This window comes from Hyperolius riggenbachi, chromosome 2, assembly GCF_040937935.1.
Source record: "Hyperolius riggenbachi isolate aHypRig1 chromosome 2, aHypRig1.pri, whole genome shotgun sequence".
Taxonomy (NCBI): Eukaryota; Metazoa; Chordata; class Amphibia; order Anura; family Hyperoliidae; genus Hyperolius; species Hyperolius riggenbachi.
The window spans coordinates 363,501,626-363,523,742 of record NC_090647.1 but is presented as its reverse complement, the minus strand read 5'-3'; the positions used below and the strand labels follow the sequence as shown (position 1 = coordinate 363,523,742).

The 22,117-nt window shown below is 43.5% G+C and overlaps 1 protein-coding gene across 3 annotated transcripts in view; it reads right to left on the bottom strand.

Moving 5' to 3' along the window:
* The window catches only part of AP4B1 (adaptor related protein complex 4 subunit beta 1), a 247,618-nt gene that overhangs the window by 42,143 nt on the left and 183,358 nt on the right, over window positions 1-22,117 (bottom strand). For 2 of the 3 annotated variants that reach the window (XM_068269704.1, XM_068269703.1), the window contains 3 exons: window positions 20,148-20,279; window positions 17,204-17,428; window positions 13,062-13,192 (listed from right to left, as the gene is read on the bottom strand). In XM_068269704.1, coding sequence (XP_068125805.1) covers window positions 13,062-13,192; window positions 17,204-17,428; window positions 20,148-20,260 — 469 coding nt within the window. In that variant the 5' untranslated portion in view covers window positions 20,261-20,279. Of the gene's footprint in view, window positions 1-3,187; window positions 3,327-13,061; window positions 13,193-17,203; window positions 17,429-20,147; window positions 20,280-22,117 lie in introns of those variants that run through there. The other variant, XM_068269705.1, reaches the window with a different exon arrangement.

The following is a 22,117-nucleotide window of genomic DNA, read 5'->3' as shown; positions in this document are numbered from 1 at the left end:
GCTGAAATAATAAAGTAATCACTGACAGAGGTTTTCAATTATATTCCGGTCTGGGGACTGAGATGGCCATTCCAGAACATTGTATTTGTTCCTCTGCATGAATGCCTAAGTGGATTTTGAGAAGTGTTTAGGGTCGTCTTGAAAGATCCAGCCCCAGCGCAGAGTCAGCTTTGTCACTGATTCCTGGACATTGGTCCAGAATCTGCGGATACTGAGTGGAATCCATACGTCCCTCAACTTTGACAAGATTCACAGTCCCTGCACTGGCCAAATAGCCCCACAGCATGATGGAACAAGCACTATATTTTACTGTAGATAGCAGGTGTTTTTCTTGGAATGCGGTGTTCTTTTTCATCCATGCATAACGCCCCTTATGATGCCCAAATAACTCAATCTTAGTTTCATCAGGCCACAGCACCTTATTCCAAAATGAAGCTGGCTTGTCCAAATGTGCTTTAGCATACCTCAAGCCGCTCTGTTTGTGCTGTGGTCAGAGAAAAGGCTTCCTCTTCTTCACTCTCGCATACAGCATCTCCTTGTGTAAAGTGCGCCGAATGGTTGAATGATGCACAGTGACTCCATTTGCAGCAAGATGATGTTGTAGGTCTTTGGTGCTGGTCTGTGGGTTGACTCGGACTGTTCTCGCCATTTGTCGCTTCTGTCTATCCGAGATTTTTCTTCGAGCCTTAACTTGAACTGAGCCTGTGGTCTATTTCCGCAATATGTTCAGAACTGTGGAAACAAACAGCTGAAATCTTTGAGACAGCTTTCTGTATCCTTCCTCTAAACCATGATGGTGAACAATCTGTCTTCAGGTCATTTGAGAGTTGTTTTGAGACTCCCCATGTTGCTACTCTTCAGGGAAAATTAAAAAAAAGAGGAGGAAAACTTACAATTGACCCCCTTAAATACGCTCTCATAATTGGATTCACCTGTGTATGTAGGTCAGGGGTCACTGAGCTTACCAAGCCAATTCCAATAATTAGTTCTAAAGGTTTTGGAATCAATAAAATAACAACGGTGCCCAATACCTGCCTAATTTTATTTAACCACTTAAGCCGAAGGGTTGAAATTTTTTTTACATCCGAGCAACTTTCACCCCCCATTCATTTGCCAATAACTTTATCACTACTCATCACAATTAATTGATCTATATCTTGTTTTTTCCGCCACCAATTAGGCTTTCTGTGGGTGGTATATTTTGCTAAGAGCCACTTTACTGTAAATGCATTTTAACAGGAAGAATAAGAAAAAAATGGAAAAAATTCATTATTTCTCAGTTTTCAGCCATTATAGTTTTAAAATAATACATGCCTCCATAATTAAAACTCACGTATTGTATTTGCCCATATGCCCCGGGTATTTCACCGTTAAAATTATGTCCCTATCACAATGTATGGCGACAATATTTTATTTGGAAATAAAGGTGCATTTTTTCCGTTTTGCGTCCATCACTGTTTAGAAGCCCATAATTTATTAAATCATATTGATATACTCCTTTGACATGAATATTTAAAAAGTTCAGACCCTTAGGTAACTATTTATGTTTTTTTTTTTTATTATTGTAATTTTTTTTTTTTTTTAATTTAAACTTGTATGTGGGTATTTTTTGGTGTGGGAGGTAAACAGGGGTTTTTTTTAATATATTTATAGGTTAATTCTTAAAACTTTTTTTTGTAGGTGTAATTTGCTATTTGGCCACAAGATGGCCAGAATCAAAAAGTCCTGGGAGCGATCGATCTCGCTCCCAGGCAGAAGAAAGGAGATCAGAGCTCAGAAAAGCCGCAGCGTCTGAAGAGACGCTGTCGGCTTTTCTCCGGGGGGGTCCGATCAGCGAAAGGGATTTATAATCCCTTTCACTGATCGGTGGGCTAGCGGCCAGCAGCGGGGGCGCGCACGGGGGGGGGGGGGGGGGGGGCCGCGGGCGCGCGCGCCCCGCGGGAGTGCGCGCAGCCCAACTGGACGAGAAATCTCGTCCAGTTGGGCTTAAGTGGTTAAACAATTATTGCACATTTTCTGTAAATCCAATACACTTAATTTCACTTCTCAAATATCACTGTGTGTGTCTCCTATATGATATATATACGATTTATATAGGAAAATCATGAAGATTAACAAGGTTGCCCAAACTTTCGCATCCCACTGTAAATATCAGGTGTGTAAGTGGCTGACTCAGTCCTGACTCAGGCAGGAAGTGACTAAAGTGTGACCCTCACTGATAAGAAATTCCAACTATAAAACACTTTCCTAGCAGTAAATGGCTTCTGAGAGCAGGAAAGATATAAAAAGGGTCAATAGTTCATAGATTTTAGCTCTGGCATACTTCAATGAATGTGTCATTGAGCAAAAACAATAAAACAGTTAAAACTTATAAAGTAGATTTAAACATAAAATAAAACTGTGTATATAAAGTATTCACCTGTTGGTACCTTACCCCAACAAGACTCCATACAATGTCCCCAACTTCCTCTCCGCTTTGCTGGAGATGTGGTCAAGATCCTGGTACCCTGCTGCACATTTTTTTGGTCCTGCCCCAGTACCACGGGCTTCTGGCGTGAGGTATGTACTCAGATGCAGGCATTGACAGATTTTCTTCCCCCTGAGTTCTTTCTACTCCACCATAATTCATGGTTTATCAAAAAATATAAAAAATTCTCTTACCAGACACCGCAGCTAAAGTGCTTATAGCCAGATGGGGGAAATCACAAGATCCACCTGATATACGGGATTGGTTAAAAGAAGTAGATTGAATTTGCCAGTTAGAAAATCTGACCACCATACATAACAGGGAAGAGCAATATAGGAAAATAAGGTTTTGGTGGTTTGAATATAAAGAATCGCCACAATATGACACTCTCATGTCTGGTTAAGATAATCGTTTTATAATTGCACAAAGGAGAGGGGAATATGGAGGTCACCCTTATAGATATCTCCTGGACTGGGTTCTACATGCCCTCCAACCCAATGGCAGCCTTTTCTCCTTTCTTTCTTTTTTTCTTTTTCTCTCTTTTATGTGTCACTTTTGTTATATTCCGGTGACTTCTCTCATTTTCCATAGTTCCTCATTAATAAAAGTCGCTAATTGACCATTATCGCAGGTACCCGGTTGCATGATCCCAGAAGGGCGCTGGGTTGCCCACTCATGTAAGCTTATTCAAATCTAGATGGCTCTTTTGGAACACCCTACCTTGGACGATGCACTTATCACTAGGCTGTGAGATGGGTCCCTTCTTCTTCTTCTCTTTCTCCTCCTGCTGGACTCTTCCTACTTTCTTCCTTTCTAGGATCTCTTTCTTTGACTCCTCTTTCAGCTCCTTTCTCCCCTCCTGAGGGAAAAAATACAACATCTCTGAAAAGCAGAAGCCCCGGCTCACTGCCAGGAGCCGGCTTCCATAGCCACCCCCAGCCCGACCTTCTCGCTCCTTGGGTCGGCTCTCTTACCCTATATACCCTTCATAGCATACCCCAGATAGCTGGATTATATCCTCTGAGGTACATTGCATTCTCAGCTGAGCATGAAGTCCCCCAATCGTGGCCCTTTACCGGCCGCGAGCCTGGGTCTTTTCTTTAGACCCCTCCCCCCCTCCAAGCAATATTTTGTTTTATTTCGCTTTGGTTGCTCTACTCTTAATGCTCCTGGCAACGTTATATTCCAGGTTGATGAGAGTCTGTTATATTTCATGTTGTTGCCTTACTGTTAACAATAATTATACTTTCTGTTCTATGTGATTTACCTTTTTGTAAAATTTCTTGAAAAACTTCAATAAATACTTTGAAACAAATCTAGATGGCTCTTTTATAAGCATAATATAGTTATATGTAAATATGCTATTTTTGATCTAACTTTGACTGTTTTCTGCTAAATACGTCTTGTCCCAATGACAGCTATGTTTGTAAGCTGCTGGATAGCACTGGCTAGCTGTCCAGTGTACATTGTTCAATTTATCAATAGGCTTTATAAGGACACTTTCTGTTTTGTTATATATTTTTATGTTGAAATAAATCTTTGAAAAAAAAAAAAAAAAAAAGCTAGAAAATAAATAAATAAAACTGTGGAATATCCTAAAAAGTCATTTTTAGGAGAAGGAAGATACATACAATTGTTTATTTTTGCCTCGGGTGTCCTTTAACCTCTTCAGGACTACAGGCTTTACCCCCCTAAAGATCAGGCCATTTTTTGTCAAATAGGCCACTGCACCTTTAAAGCCAAGCTGCAGGGCCGCACAACACAGCATGCAAGTGATTCCCCCACCCCCCTTTTCTCCCCACCAACAGAGCTCACTGTTGGTGGAGTCTAATCGCCCCCAAGATGTTTATTTTTTTGTAAATAAATGGGGCTATTTTTTTTTTTTTATACAAACCCCTCCCTTCCTCCCCCTGCCAGCTTTAGCCCATGCCAGCTCCGCTCCACCTACCAAGCAGGAGATGCGCGCGCAGTCTGTGCGTGATCTCCTGCAAACTGAAGCCCCAGGACTTTACGCTGATAGGCTTTACGCGGTCTTGGGGCTGTTGCCGCGGCCACGCCTATCGGCATGAAGTGGTCGACAAGCAGTTAAAGGTAATCAGCAAGTAGGTTGTTCCAAACATCTTGGAGAACTGAACACAGATGTGTGGATGTAGGGTGTCCCAAACCTCCTCTGTCTCTTGATGTAATCCTAGACACACTTGATGCAAAGAGCCATGGCTCTATGCAGATCACACCCTCACATCCAGCACTTCTTATTCACAGTAAAGACAGTTTGAACAGTGAAGGGGATTGGCTATATACCTGTGGTTCTTTCCCTACTGCAGAAACAAATGCCTCCATGAAGCTACTGCATGAAGGATAAATGCCTGCTTGCAATTGATCCCAAACTCCATTTGCAGAAATACAGCTCCAAACTTGCAAGGAACCTCCACCATGCTTAGACCTGCCACCCACTGTTCACCACTCCAGTGCCCTGAATCTGGTAAGAATTATTTAAGAAGGGCAAATAAATCAGATCCTGGAAATTATAGACCAGTAAGCTTAAAGTGAATGGGAAAAAAAATCCAGATACTTACCCAAGGAGAGGGAATGCTTTGGGTCCTAATGAGCCTTCCCTCTCCTCTCTTGGTGCCCATTACAGCGCTGCCTCCCCCATAGCAGCATTCAACCAATTTAGTCAAATTATGCTGTCTCCGCCACCGAAGGGAGGCTTGGGGAGCCAGTGTGCTCCCAAAGATGGGCCACTCCAGACTGCGCTCGCGAGCACTCTCTCTAGCGACTTGCACGTGTGCGCAGTATGGAGCCGCCTGTCTTCGGAAAGATTTGGCTCCCAAAGTCCCCCGCGGTGGGGGATTTGAATAAAGGAGCTGCTGCCGGAACAAGGGGACCGGGAGAAAAGAGGGAAGGCTCATTAGGACCAAGAACCTTTCCTCTCCTTAGGGGAGTATATGTTATTTTTTCTTTTACAATACGGTTCCAATTTGCTTTAACGTCAGTTGTGTGCAAACTATTTGAGAGGTTACTAAGAGAAACTATACAAGACTTCATAGCAGAAAATAATCTTACTTATCAGCATCAACATGGGTTTACTAAGGACAGGTCCTGTTTGACTAACATGCTCAGCTTTTATGAGGTGGTGAACGCTAGTGTGGATATTGGGAATGCTGTAGATGTCATTTGATTCTGTTCCCCACAACATTCTGGTGCAAAAGTTGAGGATGCAAGGACTGGGGAAGAGTCTGTGTGCATGGAAAGGGAACTGGCTAATGGACAGAAAACAAAGAATTGTGGTCAATGGATCATATTCAAAATGGGTGACTGTTAGGAGTGGGGTCCCACAGGGGTCTGTACTGGGTCCAGTGCTCTTCAATTTATTTATTAATGATCTAGTAGATGCAGTAGAAAGCATTGCTGCTATTTTTGCAGATTATACAAAATGGTGCAGAATCATCAACTCTCAGGAAGATGGGGACATATTGCAACAGGATCTGGATAGGATGGCTATATGGGCACATACATGGCAGATGAAATTCAATGTTGAAAAATGTAAAGTCATGCATTTTGGTCATACCAATGGTCTAGCACCATACAAAATAAACAGGATACAGTTGGGGACACCAAACTTGGAAAAGGACTTAGGAGTACTCATCGACAACAAGTTAAATAATCGTATTCAATGCCAAGCCGCTGCAGCTAAAAAAAAATAACATTTTGAGATGCATTAAAAGGGAAATAAAAACTTGGGATGCTAGCATAATATTGCTCCTGTTTAACTCTCTAGCATCTGGAATATGGAATTAGTTCTGGGCACCACATCACAGGAAAGATATTGCAGTTTTAGAGCAGGTGCAGAGACAAGCAACAAAATTGATTAGAGGGATAGAAGGTCTCACTTACCAGCAAAGGTTAGATAAGCTGGGCTTAGTCTGGAGAAAAGACGCCTTAAGGCGCGTACACATGCCTGATTTATTCAAACGACAAGTCGTCAGACTTGCACCCGCGGGGCAGCTGTTCTGGCGACAGTTTCCCCGTGTGTACAGTCTGTCGGCAAGCTGATAAGGCTGGTTTTGACCCATCCGCCGAGCCTTATCAGCCTGCCGACAGACTGTACACACGGGGATACTGTGTCCAGAACGGCCGCCACACGGGCGGGTCTAACGACCCGACGTTTGAATAAATCAGGTGTGTGTACTCACATTTAGAGGAGATTAATTCATATGTAAAAATACATCAGAGGGCAATAGAAATCATGCAGATAAGCCCCATGAATCAGTTGGTTTCTTTTCCCTCTACGTTACTTCAAAGTGTTTTGGCAATGCAGTAAAATGTATAGAAATGGGTGGAAATGCATGGAAACGTGCAATAAAATGCACAAAAACACACTGACAAATTAAAATGCATTCAAATGTATGTAAAAATGCATTAAACACATTACTAGTGTGAATGAGCCCATAACTGTGCATTGTGAAAAAACTTCAGTTTTTCAGCATATAGTGTGAAAGAGGCCATAGGGAAACATGGCCACTGGACTGCACATCAGTTGTAACTCACAGCCGGGGCCGGGCAGAGGCGAAAGAGGCTCCAGCCTCAGGGCGCAGTGTAGGAGGGGGCGCACAACTCACTCAGCTATCATTCCCTATTGTGTTTGAAGCAGAGAAAAATAAGAAAAGGGGATACCTGGCAGTGACTGCAGACCAGATAACTAGAGATTACTGTGTTGGGGGTTTGTGGGCCCTGGGGCGCCTCTTAGTCTAATAGCAATCAGTGTGTGATGGCTGGAGTGGGAGAGATGGAGGGGCGCACTTTGGTATCTCAGCTTTGGGTGCAGGAGGACCTTGTCCCGGCTCTGCTCACAGCATCTGATATAGTGTAAACGGACAAGAGCAGTGCGTTTACAGCAGAAATGGAAAGCAAGGTCAAGTAGAGAGTCAACTCGTGTTGACTTTCACAAGTCTTCATTACAGAAGTTGACTATTAAAAAAAGGAAATGACTTCTTAAAATGCAGCATAAGATGTGCTATCAAATGGCATGTGTGGAATAGTCTTTGTGAGAGAAATTCACCCATAACTTTTATTTGCAGAAGTACCCCAGATTAAAGAGATCCTGAGGCAGGACATTTTCATTAAAATAAACACACTACCTGATCCATGGGGCTGGCAGGATTAGGTAGCCGCAATCCCCGCCACTCTTGTGGCTAGATATCAGCCACTTTCAGTGACCCTTGCTGGAAAAGCTGCTCTTTGTCTCCCATCACAGAGCAGAGTTTTGGAGGTAGACTGGGGAGCAATGTGGGAGAGGTAGAGCTGCCCTATTAGAGCAGGGGAAGGAGTGTTAGGAACGCTGGGCGTTTTGCAGGAATGCCTCTCCTGCTAAACGCCACTGGGTGCCAGTTTGCTGGCAATTTCTGGGGCTCACAGAGTGGTAGCGGGGGGGGATGGGGGGGCATCGAGCGGTGTCAGAGGTATGTCATGGACTAGGGAAAATACCTCTGTGTCCCATCCTGCGCCACCTCGGGAACCCGTTAAGGTACACATTAAAAGTGCACAGCACACCTCTTTTATTAACAGACGATGGCCCTACTAAGTTTCCCTGGCCAAGAATAACCAAAGAACAGAAGCAATCCTGCAAATCAGGCCCCTATTTATTCTAGCAATGCAGACAGCATTCCTATCCTTTTCATACTGCAGAGCCTCCTTCTGCCAGGCTGATGATGGCTCTAGAATATTTAACCTCTCCCCCACAATTGGGCCGGGAGGGGCAGGATACAAAAGAAGTGGACCTCCTGGCTGCTGAAAGAAGCAACCCAGCATTCCATTCAAAGGTGCTTGCTAAGCAACATTAATGGGCTGGACTGCTGGCAGCAGTCACAGTCAAGGAAGCTTCCAAGTCTCAACTGAACACTTGTAAGAAGCTTACTCTGTACTTAATCTGTACTAATAGTTGAACACAAGATATTATTATCATCATCAAGGTAAGTATTCAAAGACATCGAGGGGCAGACATATGAGAAGGATGGACTATTGGTATGCTAACTATACAGCGCAAGTAATGATGTTTCCTGCACTGGAATGGAGCTAGTCTTGCAGTTCTTGTTCAAGAGGATTACGGTACTTGTGTTTTTATAGTCCGATTAAAAAGATGTTTCCACCCTGCCTGATTAGGCATTTATCACATTTTCTACAAAACTGATTGAAAGAAAAGGTTTACTATTTGATTGTTCTCTACCAAATGATAATTTTAATGAATAGCAAACACAGTCTAATGATTTGATTGGTATAGCCATCTTACAGCAGATTACGGTAAATATCATAATGCTAAGGAAAGGGTAGCACATGAATGACTCCTTGCCTAAGTTTACTGGCAAATAGAAGGAGTGGATTACTGTTACCTGTTAAAGATATGTTCTTTAACCAGCCTAGCGTTCCGGACGAGCTGAGCTCGCCCAAACAAAACTTGCTGAAAACGTTACAGACGAGCTCAGCTCGTCATGCAGTGTCAGGCACTCACCGCTCTGATCAGCGGCGCTTTCGCTGCATCCAGCAGCTGCTGCGGGCTTCTCCCTCCCGGGCTCCCCTTCCCTCTCCTCCGGCCTGATGAAAGGCAAGATGGCGATGCCCAGCTCCTTCCATTGATGCCGATCATGCACCCCCTGCTGGGCGGCGCATGCATTACATCAGTACTTACATCATTACACACAGCCACAGTAAAGCCAATCATATTATTGTAATTCAAAGTTGTTAGCAAACACCTGTACACAGTATAAAAATGGTGGGCTGTTACTACTTCTTCCTCTTTCAGAGTCCCCAGTGTCCAATTGCTAGTCTGCTTGTCAGCTAACTCTTGTGATATCTGTGCTTTAATAGTGATTTCCTGCCTTTGCTTCATACAGTATTGTAGTTCTAGTCTTTCTAAAGACTGCTGTAATCTGTCTTTGGTGGATATTTTTTTTTCCTGTCGCTGACCTTTGACCCCGTATCCTGCTTGGGGTCATGGCCTCGAGCTCCTGGAGGCGTCTGTGTGACCAGGAGCTGCTGGATGTCCTGAAGGGAAGCGACAGTGAGCAGTCACTCACTGAGGAATCTACGGACAGTGAGATTCCCGGGGACCTGTCTTCAGAGGCTGAGAGCAGTGACGGTGACGAGGAGCCAGTGAGTGTTGCACGCACTTGGTGTGAGCTGGAGAGTCTGTCGCAGGCTCCGTAACCCAGGTTCCCTTTCACTGGGGTACCTGGGCAGAAGATCGCATGTGACCACAGCCTGCTGTCCTACTTGGAGCTGTTTCTCACCGATAAGGTAATCCAGAAGTTTGTGGAGGAGACCAATCGATATGCAGCGCAGCAGCAGGGTGCTCCTCAAAGCAGGTTCTCTAGGAGCAGGAAATTAGAACCTGTCACCTGCGATGACATCTGGGTGTTCCTGGGCCTCATCATCCTCCAGGGAGTGTTGGGAAAGCCGCTGCAGAAGTGGTACTGGACCACTAACACGATCCTCACCACACCTTTCTTTGGATCTGTTATGTCCGAGCCTCGCTTCACCCACATCATGAAGTACCTGCACTTCAGCAACAATGAGGACTTTGATGAGGCCACCCATCCCGCTCCCAAGCTGAAGAAGATCTGGGAGATATACCAACTCATTGTTGCCAACTCCAGGGGTGTCTACGTACAGGATGGAGACATCACCAGGGACGAAAGTCTCATGGCGTACAAGGGGAGACTCAGCTGGGTGCAGTTAATTGCATCCAAAAGGGCCCGTTTTGGGGTGAAGTCCTTCATACTCTGTGAGGCCAAGTCTGGATACATCTGTAACTCTGTAGATATAACACTATCTGGCGCTGGAATTCAAGTTCTTTGGTAATGAGCTGCGTGCCCTGTGGAGGGAATCCCTAGACCCTCAAAATATAGATTTCAAATTATATATCACACTAGCACGCGCTAAATTTCTATAGCAGTTTATTAAAATATGTAAAAATGAATGAATTTGATCACTCTCCACACACTTTCAAAACACACACATACTTCAGAGAGGCCTCTCTGTTCAACCTACCTAACTACTGCCACTAGCACTTACAATATCTAAAAGGTTCAAGAGTCTCTTTAGGGGGATTTGAATTCAGTCAGTTATCGTAATATTCGTATCCTTTAAATGAATGTGGGGGTCTTCAATATTAAAAGTCTTTCTAGTTCAAAGTGCAGTTTCCTGTATATGTAGCTTTCATTCAGACCAGCGATATTGATAAACTCACGTGCTCCCTGGTATTAGATATGCCATTTTCTTTGAGTCCTCTTAGGATCCTGTCTGGTTACCGTTCCTGTGTGGGTCTCGCCAAACTCAGTGTCCTCAGATTATTCTCCTATGCCCGCCGCTCGCCGGACTGATGTCTTTGTGCAGCATACGTCACTTCCGCATACACTACAGAAGTGCGCCCGCCGTGTATTCAGTCTCTTGGCTTCTCGCGTGCACTGCTTCTTGGTGACGTCACCTCTTTAGGCTGTTGGAACTTCGTTGGCGGCTGTTGCGCGCTAACAGTCCGCTCCTTCCAAAACCTTTGCAGATTTCTATGGGCAGTTATTATGCTTCTATTGATACCTCTACGCGTTTCTGCCGATTAATCGTCGGCCTTCTTCAGGAGGGTTTCAAATCATCTGTAACTCTGTTATCTACGCAGGAAAAGGCACCAAATTTGCACCGCAGTACAGTGAGTTTGGGTGTGCTACCTCCTCTGTGCTCACGCTTATCGAGCCATTGCTGGATCAGGGGTACTGTCTTACTACTGACAATTTTTATACCTCCCCAGAACTGTATGACCACCTGATCCAGCACAAGACTGACGCATATGATACCATGAGGCCTAACCGACGCCATATGCCACCGGCCTTTTCTGCCAGGAAGCGGACGAAAGGAGAGGTTGTTGCCTGGCAGAAGGGCAAAATCATGGCTCTGTGGTGGAGGGACAGGTGGGACGTGTGCATCCTCAGCACGGTGCACAATGCTGAAACTGTGTGCACCACTACCACAGGTAGACAGGAGGTGGACAAGCCCAAAACAGTCATGGACTACAACCACACGATGGGAGGTGTGGACAGGGTTGATGGAGCCATGACCTTTTACCCAGCTGTCCGCAAACAACAGCGGAAATATTATTTAAAAAAATTCTGCCACCTACTGGTACAGTGCCTGCGGAACGCATATGTGCTCTACAAACAAAACAGTGACAGGCCTGTACTGCACCATGATTTTTTGTGGCAACTTACTGAAGCCATTTGCGTAAAGCATCCCCCACCGGAATCAGCAGCTAGACCGGGGCGCAGAGTGCGTCTTATGTTGTGAACCCGGCAGGACTTTCTGGACGCCACTTTCCAGAATATTTGCCTCTGACCGCACACAAGGAACAACCTACAAGAAGGTGTGTGGTCTGCTGCGCAAAAAAAGCACCTGACTGGAAAAAAAATGCGCAAGGAGACCCGTACGTATTGCCCGGACTGTGATGTGGCACTTTGTACAAATCCCTTGCTTCAAGGTGTACCACACAAGAGAGGTGTTTTAGGGGTAAACCTCTAGACTATTTTTTTTTCTGCCTCCATTTATTTATTTCTGCATTTTCTGTTTTGATTAAAAATGCAAGCTATTTCTGTTTGTCGTTAATAAATTGTATTTTATTTTTGACAAGAATTTGTGTTTGACACTTTCATTCTACTCATAATGTATACTAAACTCTTGCTTGACTCATTTTGGTAAGTTACAGGAAAAAAGGTTATGAAAATTGTACCATTTTTTGCACGGAAATGCTGGGGAATTAGAACGCTAGGGTGGTTAACCAATGTTTGACATATTTTTGATTATTCAGAGACCTGACGCAATTTCAAAATGAAACTGTTTTGCGTAGAATAATCTGTACTTATTTGTTACCGGATAATTATTTTCAGATACCGGTAGTTCTGTTATGCCAACACTAGTTTAAAAGTGAATAATGCCATGGATGTTGAACAAGTATTAAGGCCTCTTTCACAGTGCGACGTTAAAAGTCGCACGTTAGAAAATGTTTCAACGCAGACTAACACACAGCAATACTGTGCAACATTCACAGTGCACACGTTGCATTTGTGCTGCATGCTGTGCGTTATACATGTTATTAGCCGCGGGAGATTGTTTGCACATGCTCAGTAATGACTTGGAAGAATACTTTTCATTGCCTGTATGCTCTACTGTATGAGATGATAACGGGGCATTAAGTTGCGTTGCAACCTTTTGGGGGCGTTGCGTTGTAATTTGCGTTGGGACTTTAACGTTGCAACAAAACGCAATGTCCTACTGTGAAAGTGGCCTAATAAAGAGAAAATTCTCACTTCTCCCACTTCGGTTATCTGATGGTTATCAGATGGTAACACAGGCCCAGCGTGCATCTATACATAAACCTGAGAAACCTTACACCAAAACCATGATGACAAAGAGGATAAACTAATAGTTTCAAAACATTATGTAGTTTCAAGATTCATTTGCAACACACTCTTTATAACTGGTACACTATCAGTTTAGTGAAAGTCAGCAATTTTATACAAGAACACATACCTACTTTTGTTTTATTTGCACTTACCAACATCAGTGTCTCCTTGCTGTGTATGAATTTTGGCACATCCCAGCACTGCTACTCTTCTCACATAGGAGGCTTTGTCTTTAAGTCCATTCTGGACAGGCTGTTGTATGTATTCCTGAATGCCTGGCATTCTAGAAGAGTATATATAAGTTATAAAAGCTAATTTTACTTACTAGTACACAAAAAATGGTTTAGCACCCAAGACGTTCATAGATAGCAATAAAAATCTGCTTTATTAGAACAATGTTAAAGTAAGGCTTTTATATTTTGGCCACACATGGGCCTTATGTTTTAATTGGATGCAACCAGTACACCATGTATATAGAGTATTTTATCAAATACCTGAATCAGGGGGAAAAAAGGTTACTGAATGAAGCCCATGGTGAGCTAGCTTACTTTTTCCTTAAGGTAGCCATACACTGGTCGATTTGCCATTAGATCGACCAGCTGACAGATCCCTATCTGATCGAATCTGATCAGAGAGGGATCGTATGGCTGCCTTTACTGCAAACAGATTGTGAATCGATTTCAGCCTGAAACCGATCACAATCTGTGGAGCTGCCGCCTGTCCCCCCCGCCCTCTATTTGAACTTCCTGGTCACTGCAGTGACAGGAAGCGCCGGGATGGAGCGGGTGCAGCGCGGAGAAGATGCGGAGAAGACGCCCGGGAGCCAGCGTCAGGTAATGTATACCTGATCGGATCGGCCGCCGCTAGCGACGCGCTCCCTACCCGCAGGCGATCGAGGGTAATTTCCCGCACGGCGCGATCGACGGACCGATCCGATTTCGGGAGGAAATCGGATCGGCTGGTGCGTTTAGCGCGAACGATTGGCAGCAGATTTGATCCCAGGTTCGAATCTGCTGTCGAAACGGCTGCGAATCGGGCCAGTGTATGGCCACCTTTAGTCTCTAGATGTTTCTCGATGTCCTTGGGGGTCCGCCCCATTCCCATGTTTCCCCAGCCTCCTGGAAGTTCACCGAGTGGCACAAGTGCCGTTCGGAACTCACACCTGCACAGTGCTGAATCTATGGCACTGCTTGAGGGAAGTTCTATAAAAGTATAAGACAGAGGGATCCAGTCAAATGCTTAGAAGACTGGGGACAGGGAAGGACAGGGACCCGAGGACAATGAGCAGCATATCTGGACACTCAGGAAGATAATCTAGCCCACAATGGGCTGCATTCATTTTCTCCCCTCTATTTAATATAATTTAGTATAATAGTGATGGCCTGCGGTTTGCCTCAGCAGACAGTTCACAGCGAACATTCACAGCAAACGTTATGAGATTTTCGCATCCACCCCATATTTTCCCATGGTGCCATATTTTGACCCTTCACTCTCAAAGTGTACCTGAGACGAGAAGCATCTCAGGTTCCATACTTACCTGGGGCTTCCTCAAGCCGCCTTGACCATCGCCTTCTCCCCGGGTGGCTCCTGCCACCCACATCAGTGCCTGAAAGTTTGGCTGAGTCGTGCTTGCACAGTACTACGGCACAGGTGCAAAATGCTCCTAGCCATGGGAGAGCAATGGGGTAGTGAACCTGGCCGCAAATGTGTGATGAATCGCGACTCGGGCAGGCTTTCGCGCACTATTGCGGGTTACAGGAGCCACCCGTGGAGACCTCAAGGGGGCTTAAGGAAGCCCCAAGTAAGTATGGAACTTGAGACGCTTCTCGTCTCAGGTTCTCTTTAAGTCAGGTGGGACAGAACATTTTTCAATAAAAAAAAAGGTTGTGTCACCTGAAATTGTAACACAAAGCGTTTTACACCACTGTCTTTGTAGTGCTGTCTGAGTCAAACTTACTTTGAGAAATCTAGAAACCTAATGCACTATTTTGTGTTCTAACATTTAAAAATCCCCTGCATAAAATACATAATTTTAGGGAAAATGTTGACATTGACTCCCCTCTGCTATGCCATAGACAATTTTGACCATTTTTTTAAAAGATATTGTGGCTGCAAATATGCCCTGAAGGTTTTTGAAGTTCGCCTGCCATTAAAGTCAATGGGGTCTGAAAAGTTGCGAATGGTCTGCAAATGATGTTCGTCTATCACTATATTCTAAAGTGAGACTGAAGCAAAAGTAAACTTATGAAATAATGAATTGTATGTGTAGTACAGATAATTAACAGAACATTAGTAGCAAAGAAAAAAGTCTCACATTTGTATTTTCAGTTATATAGCTTTATTTCTAAAATCGCATCATTCTGTAATATTTGCCGTTTAGAAACCACACTCTGTATTTTAACCTATAAGACAGAGCAGAGCTAATGACCCTTTGAACTTTCTTGCAGTAAAACCTTATCTCAAGCTGTCACTCACTGTTTCTTGGCTGTTTAAGCTATTCAGAAAACAGAACTGAGGGCTGGTTCACACTCAGAGCACACACTGCACATGCACAGGTGGGTTTGAGCGTCTACTGCGCGGCCATGAATGCAGAAGAGGAGCCGCGTGGCCAAGTGGAGGGGGGCCACGCTCAGCAACCGGGGGCTTCCGACAACCAAGGGAAGCCTCAAAAGGATCCTGAGGCTTCCCTCTCTTTAGGCTAGTATCTGATTTTGTGTACCCAAGCTTTGGCTTAAAGTATTAAACAGACAACCACATATTCATCATGCACCACAGTGACATCTAGTGGATTATTGCATAAAAAAAAAAAAAAAAACAATTTTGCATTAGGCATCATAAATTATGACTCATAATCAGTGCTGTGGAGTCGGTACAAAAATCATCCGACTCCAACTCCTCAGTTTATGAAACCGCCAAGTCCGACTCAAGCTACCCAAAATGGCTCAGACTCTTTAGTCTATGGGCCCATTTCCACTAGCGTGGAAATCGTGCCGAATCCGCAGGCAAGTCGCTCGGGGAAACTCTGCCATAGGAGGATAATGGCACCGCCGACCGAATCGCTCGCCCTAGCGATTCGGCCAGCATTGCCATCAGTTTTCGTGCGGGAGGCAGCGAATCCCATAGCCGTGCATGGCACGGCTTCCGGGATTCGTCTGCATACCCGCAGACACGGAAGTGCAGCCGCGCGCGGTGGCTAGTGGAAACGGGCCCTAATACTTACCAGGGCTATGGATTTGATACAAAAAAAATCCGACTCCTCAGTTTATGAAACCACCGACTCCAGGTACCTAAAATTGCTCCAACTCCGGCTTCTCGACTCCAACAGCCCTGCTAATAATGTTTGCTGAAAGCTAAATGCACCCCAAGGGATCCTCCCTTTAACAATCTCAATACACTGCTAAAATGTAGTATTATTTTTTTTCTTTTCATTATAACAGTATTTTATAAATCAGTATATTACAATCAAAAGAATAAACGTGTATCCAACTAAAAATGTATACTCTTTGGTTTATGCATTTCCAAAGTAAATATTCAGAACTCCCATTCAGAAAGCTTCTTCTGAACATCTGGACTGACCTCATGACTATATGAAACCAGAATGTATCCATCTTTCCCTCATGCTTAAACAGGAAATGTCTGAACTCATATGAACGTTTTTACAACAGTAGCGTTCTTCTATTCCAGTTTTAATTGACCCAGTGGTGCACCCCACGTATTGCAGACACTACTCACTTCATTCTACCACAGACTACATTATGACTGTAGAGTGATTTTTCCATTGTTACCCATTAGTAACCTTAATTTGTGACAGACCCATTATTTTTGGTTTTTATAATGCTTGTACTCATACCTTTAACTTCGACTATCGCCCACATCAGTACCACTGCCACTCCTAGCTTCCAACTGTACCAGTCCTTCAGCAACTGAAGCTGTATACTATTATCATGTATTCCGCCAAGTTTGAGTGCCTTTTGCAGTTACTTGACGTAGCCAGACAATCAGATGGGCCTGACTGTAAAAAAATTGCATGCCTTTTTTGCATACAAACGAACGTGGTGTGCAGAAAACGCATGCAGAAAAACACGCACAGAATAATGAAAGACGTGTGACCCCTGCCTAAGGGTAATATTGCCATGAGAGGTCTGTGCACAGCAATATTACCATGCTTTTGTGCATCAGTCCCAATATATAAAAAGATTTGAGTGTAGTGTGAATTGAAACTGGCCATAGTCTTTTCAGTACTGATGGATATCATATTAGTGTATACACATCCTTTTCACCAAAAATCACTTACCTGAGATTGCACATGCTTCGTAATGCTAGTCCTCTCACCATAGGATTGGGGTCTGTACAGTCTTTACACAATGTATTAATAGCAAGGAGGGCTAAGTCAGGTTTCTGAGGAGCATATGTGCACATATATAAGTAAACCAGCTTTTTCTGTACAATATCTACAGTGGCACTAGCTTTAACCATCTCCATGAAGACACTGGATACATCCACTCCCTGAGTCATATACCTAAAAGAGAAAAATCAATAATGCAGAATTGTTTATAGAAATATAGTGATTATCAACAAACTTGCATAAAATTCAGTCAGTCCGCTGAAGAATCTTTCAGGTTTGTCTGTGGTTAAGGAGGGAGGTCTCAGTTGAACAGGTTATCGAGTAAAAGAGGAAGTATAGTGGAAATAACTTTGTGAATTAAATTGCTTACTGTTTATAATATTAATTTATTATTCGGTTATTTAGTCAGTGTTTGCCCATTAAAAAATCTTTCCTCTCCCGGATTTACACTCTGAAATTAATCACTGGTGGTGACATCTTTAGTTCTGCCAGGTGATCTGTACGGAATGTTTGTTACTGAGAGTTCTATGCACATAGAGAGATATTGCTTCCTTGGCAGCCGTTATTTCCCACAATGCAATGAGGTTCACAGACAACAAACTGTAATAACATCACACTGTGGAAGGGGTTTCACCACAATATCAGCTATACAGACCCCCCGATGATCTACTCGAGAAAAGGTAAAGATTTCTTGTGGAAAAGGGGGTATCAGGTACTAATTGGAATGAAGTTCAAACCTTGATTACAGTTCCTATTTAAGGCCACATCCATCATGCTCTGTGGTTGGATTCATTAGTTTTGTCATGCAAGTACTGGGCAGAGAACAACCTTGTAACAGTGAACACGAGATGACTAAGAACCTGTGACATACACGGCCAACTTGCTGCACTGCTTACAGCCTTAGAACCTGCTTTTTTATATACCGGTCAGTGGTTCTGAAGCTAATCAGCATCAAGATGGAAGGGTGCTAGAACCCTCAGCACCAGATATATATACAGCAGTAGGGTTGAGAACTGACTTTGGAAGAAAGTACATATAAATATATGAGAGTGTCATCAAAGCCTCTCATCACCCTTTCCTGCCTGCAATAAACTATTTGCCACTGCTTTTTCCTTAAACTTTGGCTTTTTTTTATAAACACCTAGGAGAAGTGAGAAGGGTAAAAGCTTTATTACATACTGAAAAAGGAGGAACTAATAATTATGAGATTCTGCAAAGTTGTAGTGCTGGTCACTAAAGACCTGTACACACACTAGATTAAAGTTGGCTGATCCGGCCAATAACAACTACCTCTGCTGATAATGTGGTTTGTGCACTGCAGTCCCTGACTGACGATCTACAATTTAAGTGCAGCGCACATCCTCTATGGTGATATAAAAAAATTCCAACATTAAATGTCTCTTATTTGTTACTCCAGTCTTCCTTTGATTCCACCACCAGCAATCACCAATATGAAACGCACTCACCAGATACAGTGTGACCACTGTTAGACTGGTCAATCAACGCACGCCTCCAGGATACCCCAGCACCTCAGGTCCTGGTCCCTTTGATCAATGAATTCCCTGTCCAGGTTCACTTGTCCAAATTCATATAGCTCTAGTGTCTCAAACAAAAGCCTCTCATAGCGTAATATTGCTTTAAAACCACTAAAAGTTTATTAAAATATTGCACTCACATGTCACGAGGTTATAAACAGCATAGAGTTTTTCCACGGGCTCTCCCCCGTTGCCAAGCCAGGCTGAGTAATGTTTCCGCGTTCTTGCGTTCCAAAATGCCGCCGCTTACTTCCCAGTGCGTCCAACTCCCCGCTCGACTAGTTTCGTCACTCCCTCGTGACTCATCAGGAGCTCCTGATGAGTCACGAGGGAGTGACGAAACTAGTCGAGCGGGGAGTTGGACGCACTGGGAAGTGAGCGGCGGCATTTTGGAACGCAAGAACGCGGAAACATTACTCAGCCTGGCTTGGCAACGGGGGAGAGCCCGTGGAAAAACTCTATGCTGTTTATAACCTCGTGACATGTGAGTGCAATATTTTAATAAACTTTTAGTGGTTTTAAAGCAATATTACGCTATGAGAGGCTTTTGTTTGAGACACTAGAGCTATATGAATTTGGACAAGTGAACCTGGACAGGGAATTCATTGATCAAAGGGACCAGGACCTGAGGTGCTGGGGTATCCTGGAGGCGTGCGTTGATTGACCAGTCTAACAGTGGTCACACTGTATCTGGTGAGTGCGTTTCATATTGGTGATTGCTGGTGGTGGAATCAAAGGAAGACTGGAGTAACAAATAAGAGACATTTAATGTTGGAATTTTTTTATATCACCATAGAGGATGTGCGCTGCACTTAAATTGTAGATGTTTTGTGGAGTATTGCTGTACTCAAGTCTGAGCGCACTCTGAGGACAGTGGGAAGACCTGTGCTTAAATAACCAGTGCGCTTTGAATATTCACCTATAGCCTGACTGACGATGATCATCCAATCAGCGATCCGGCAAGAAGATCAATTCAGCCGAGCGACAGCAGATAGCTTTGTTATCCCCACTCACCCCACCTGATGTCACACCTGCGCCGTTCTGTTGGCCTGTTCGTTTCTCACTCTGTACAGTGCCACTATTGCAAATAATAAGATTTACAATGTAGGCAGTTATAGATCTGTGTTTTCGATGTAACCTTAAGGCCAGCTGCAGACAATATGGATACTTCTGGAGGACCGTGTCACATCACATGAGGTGTGGAAGTCTCCATAGACTTGCATGGCCCTAGCGGCGGGGATACAGTGGGGAATGTAACATGGTATGACGCAACGTGTAAGTGTTAAAGTAATTTGCTGTGTGACAATAACTGAAAAAAAAATTAAAAAAGGAATGAAAGTCAAAGAACATGTTCTTACCGAATCACCTTATGGATGACATTCCTGTATCGCAGCCGGTCTGCCTGGATATGAGGATTAGACAGTGATCTTCTCAGCTCATGAACAGCATCCTCTGACCCCAGGTATGGCATGTTGAGAGATCCAGAGATTCTGCTCCAGGAGGAGTCATAGCAGAAAAAAAAATGACAGTGAAAGACATCTATCAAGAGTGTCTGATACAAAATATTGGTAGGTTTTTAGTAATCCGTGCAGAACTATCTCAGATATCTTAAGAAATAACTAAATAGTGCAATTTCCGTCTTCTATTGTTCTTAAATAGGAGGCGTTATGAAAGTTTCTCAGACAGTGCAGTGAGGGAAATTGCTGTTGCTGAGGTAACCAATACATCTGCTGTATTGATACAGAAAACAGAAGTTATAATAGCATAAATATATTATTTACGGTAGATTATTTTAGGTTAACTGATAAGATGTAATGTAAGTAAATATATAATATAAATGTATTAGAGCTGAAAAAAAAATCAAGTTTAGGAATTAACAGTATCAGATTTTGTGTTCCCTTATCTTTCTCATCCACCACACACACTCCTTAAAGCGGGATGGTCACCATAAAAATCAAATTTCAACAGCAACTGGTCTAAGTGTATTAAGTGATAAAGATGCTAATTCTGCATTCAAAACTTTTTCTGCAGTTATGGTTTGGAGTTATCTGATACCTTAAGAGCACTGGCCCTTTAATTGCCATTCAGTTGCATGCTGGGGGTTCTTTTTATCTACAGGGTGGGCCATTTATATGGAAACACCTTAATAAAATGGGAATGGTTGGTGATATTAACTTCCTGTTTTTGGCACATTAGTATATGTGAAGGCGGAAACTTTTCAAGATGGCTGGGGACCATGGCGGCCATTTTGAAATCGCCATTCTGAATTCAACTTTTGTTTTTTGAATAGGAAGAGGGTCATGTGACACATCACTTATTGGGAATTTCACAATAAAAACAATGGTGTGCTTGGTTTTAACGTAACTTTATTCTTTCATGAGTTATTTTTACAAGTTTCGAACCACTTATAAAATGTGCTCAATGTCCTGCCCATTGTGTTGGATTGTCAATGCAACCCTCTTCTCCCACTCTTCACACACTGATAGCAACACCGCAGGAGAAATGCTAGCACAGGCTTCAAGTATCCGTAGTTTCAGGTGCTGCACATCTCGTATCTTCACAGCATAGATTAGTGATCTGCAAACTTGGCTCTCCAGCTGTTAAGGAACTACAAGTCCCACAATGCATTTACCTTTATGAATCATGACTGTGGCTGTCAGACTCCCACAATGCATTATGGGACTTGTAGTTCCTTAACAGCTGGAGAGCCAAGTTTGCAGATCACTGGCATAGACAATTGCCTTCACATGATGGTGTGGTATATGGGGTACAAAGATAGTGGGGCCATTCTTCATCAATGGAAACCTCAAGGCCACTGGATATGCGAAATTGCTACACGATGATGTGTTTCCCTCTTTATGCACTGAAGCTGGCACGTTCCCTGAGTTTTTCCAGCAAGATGGTGCACCACCACATTATGGGTGTCAGGTCCGAGCATTCCTAGATGAACAGTTTCCTGGAAAGTGGATTGGTCGTCGTGGGCCAGTTGAATGGCCCCCAAGGTCTCCCGATCTGACCCCCTTAGAGACTTTTATCTTTGGAGTCATCTGAAGGCAATTGTCTATTTTGTGAAGATACGAGATAAGCAGCACCTGAAACTACGGATACTTGAAGCCTGTGCTAGCATTTCTCCTGCGGTGTTGCTATCAGTGTGTGAAGAGTGGGAGAAGAGGGTTGCATTGAAAATCCAACACAATGGGCAGCACATTGAACACATTTTATAAGTGGTTCGAAACTTGTAAAAATAACTCATGAAAGAATAAAGTTACGTTAAAACCAAGCACACCATTGTTTTTCTTGTGAAATTGAAATTCCCAATAAGTGATGT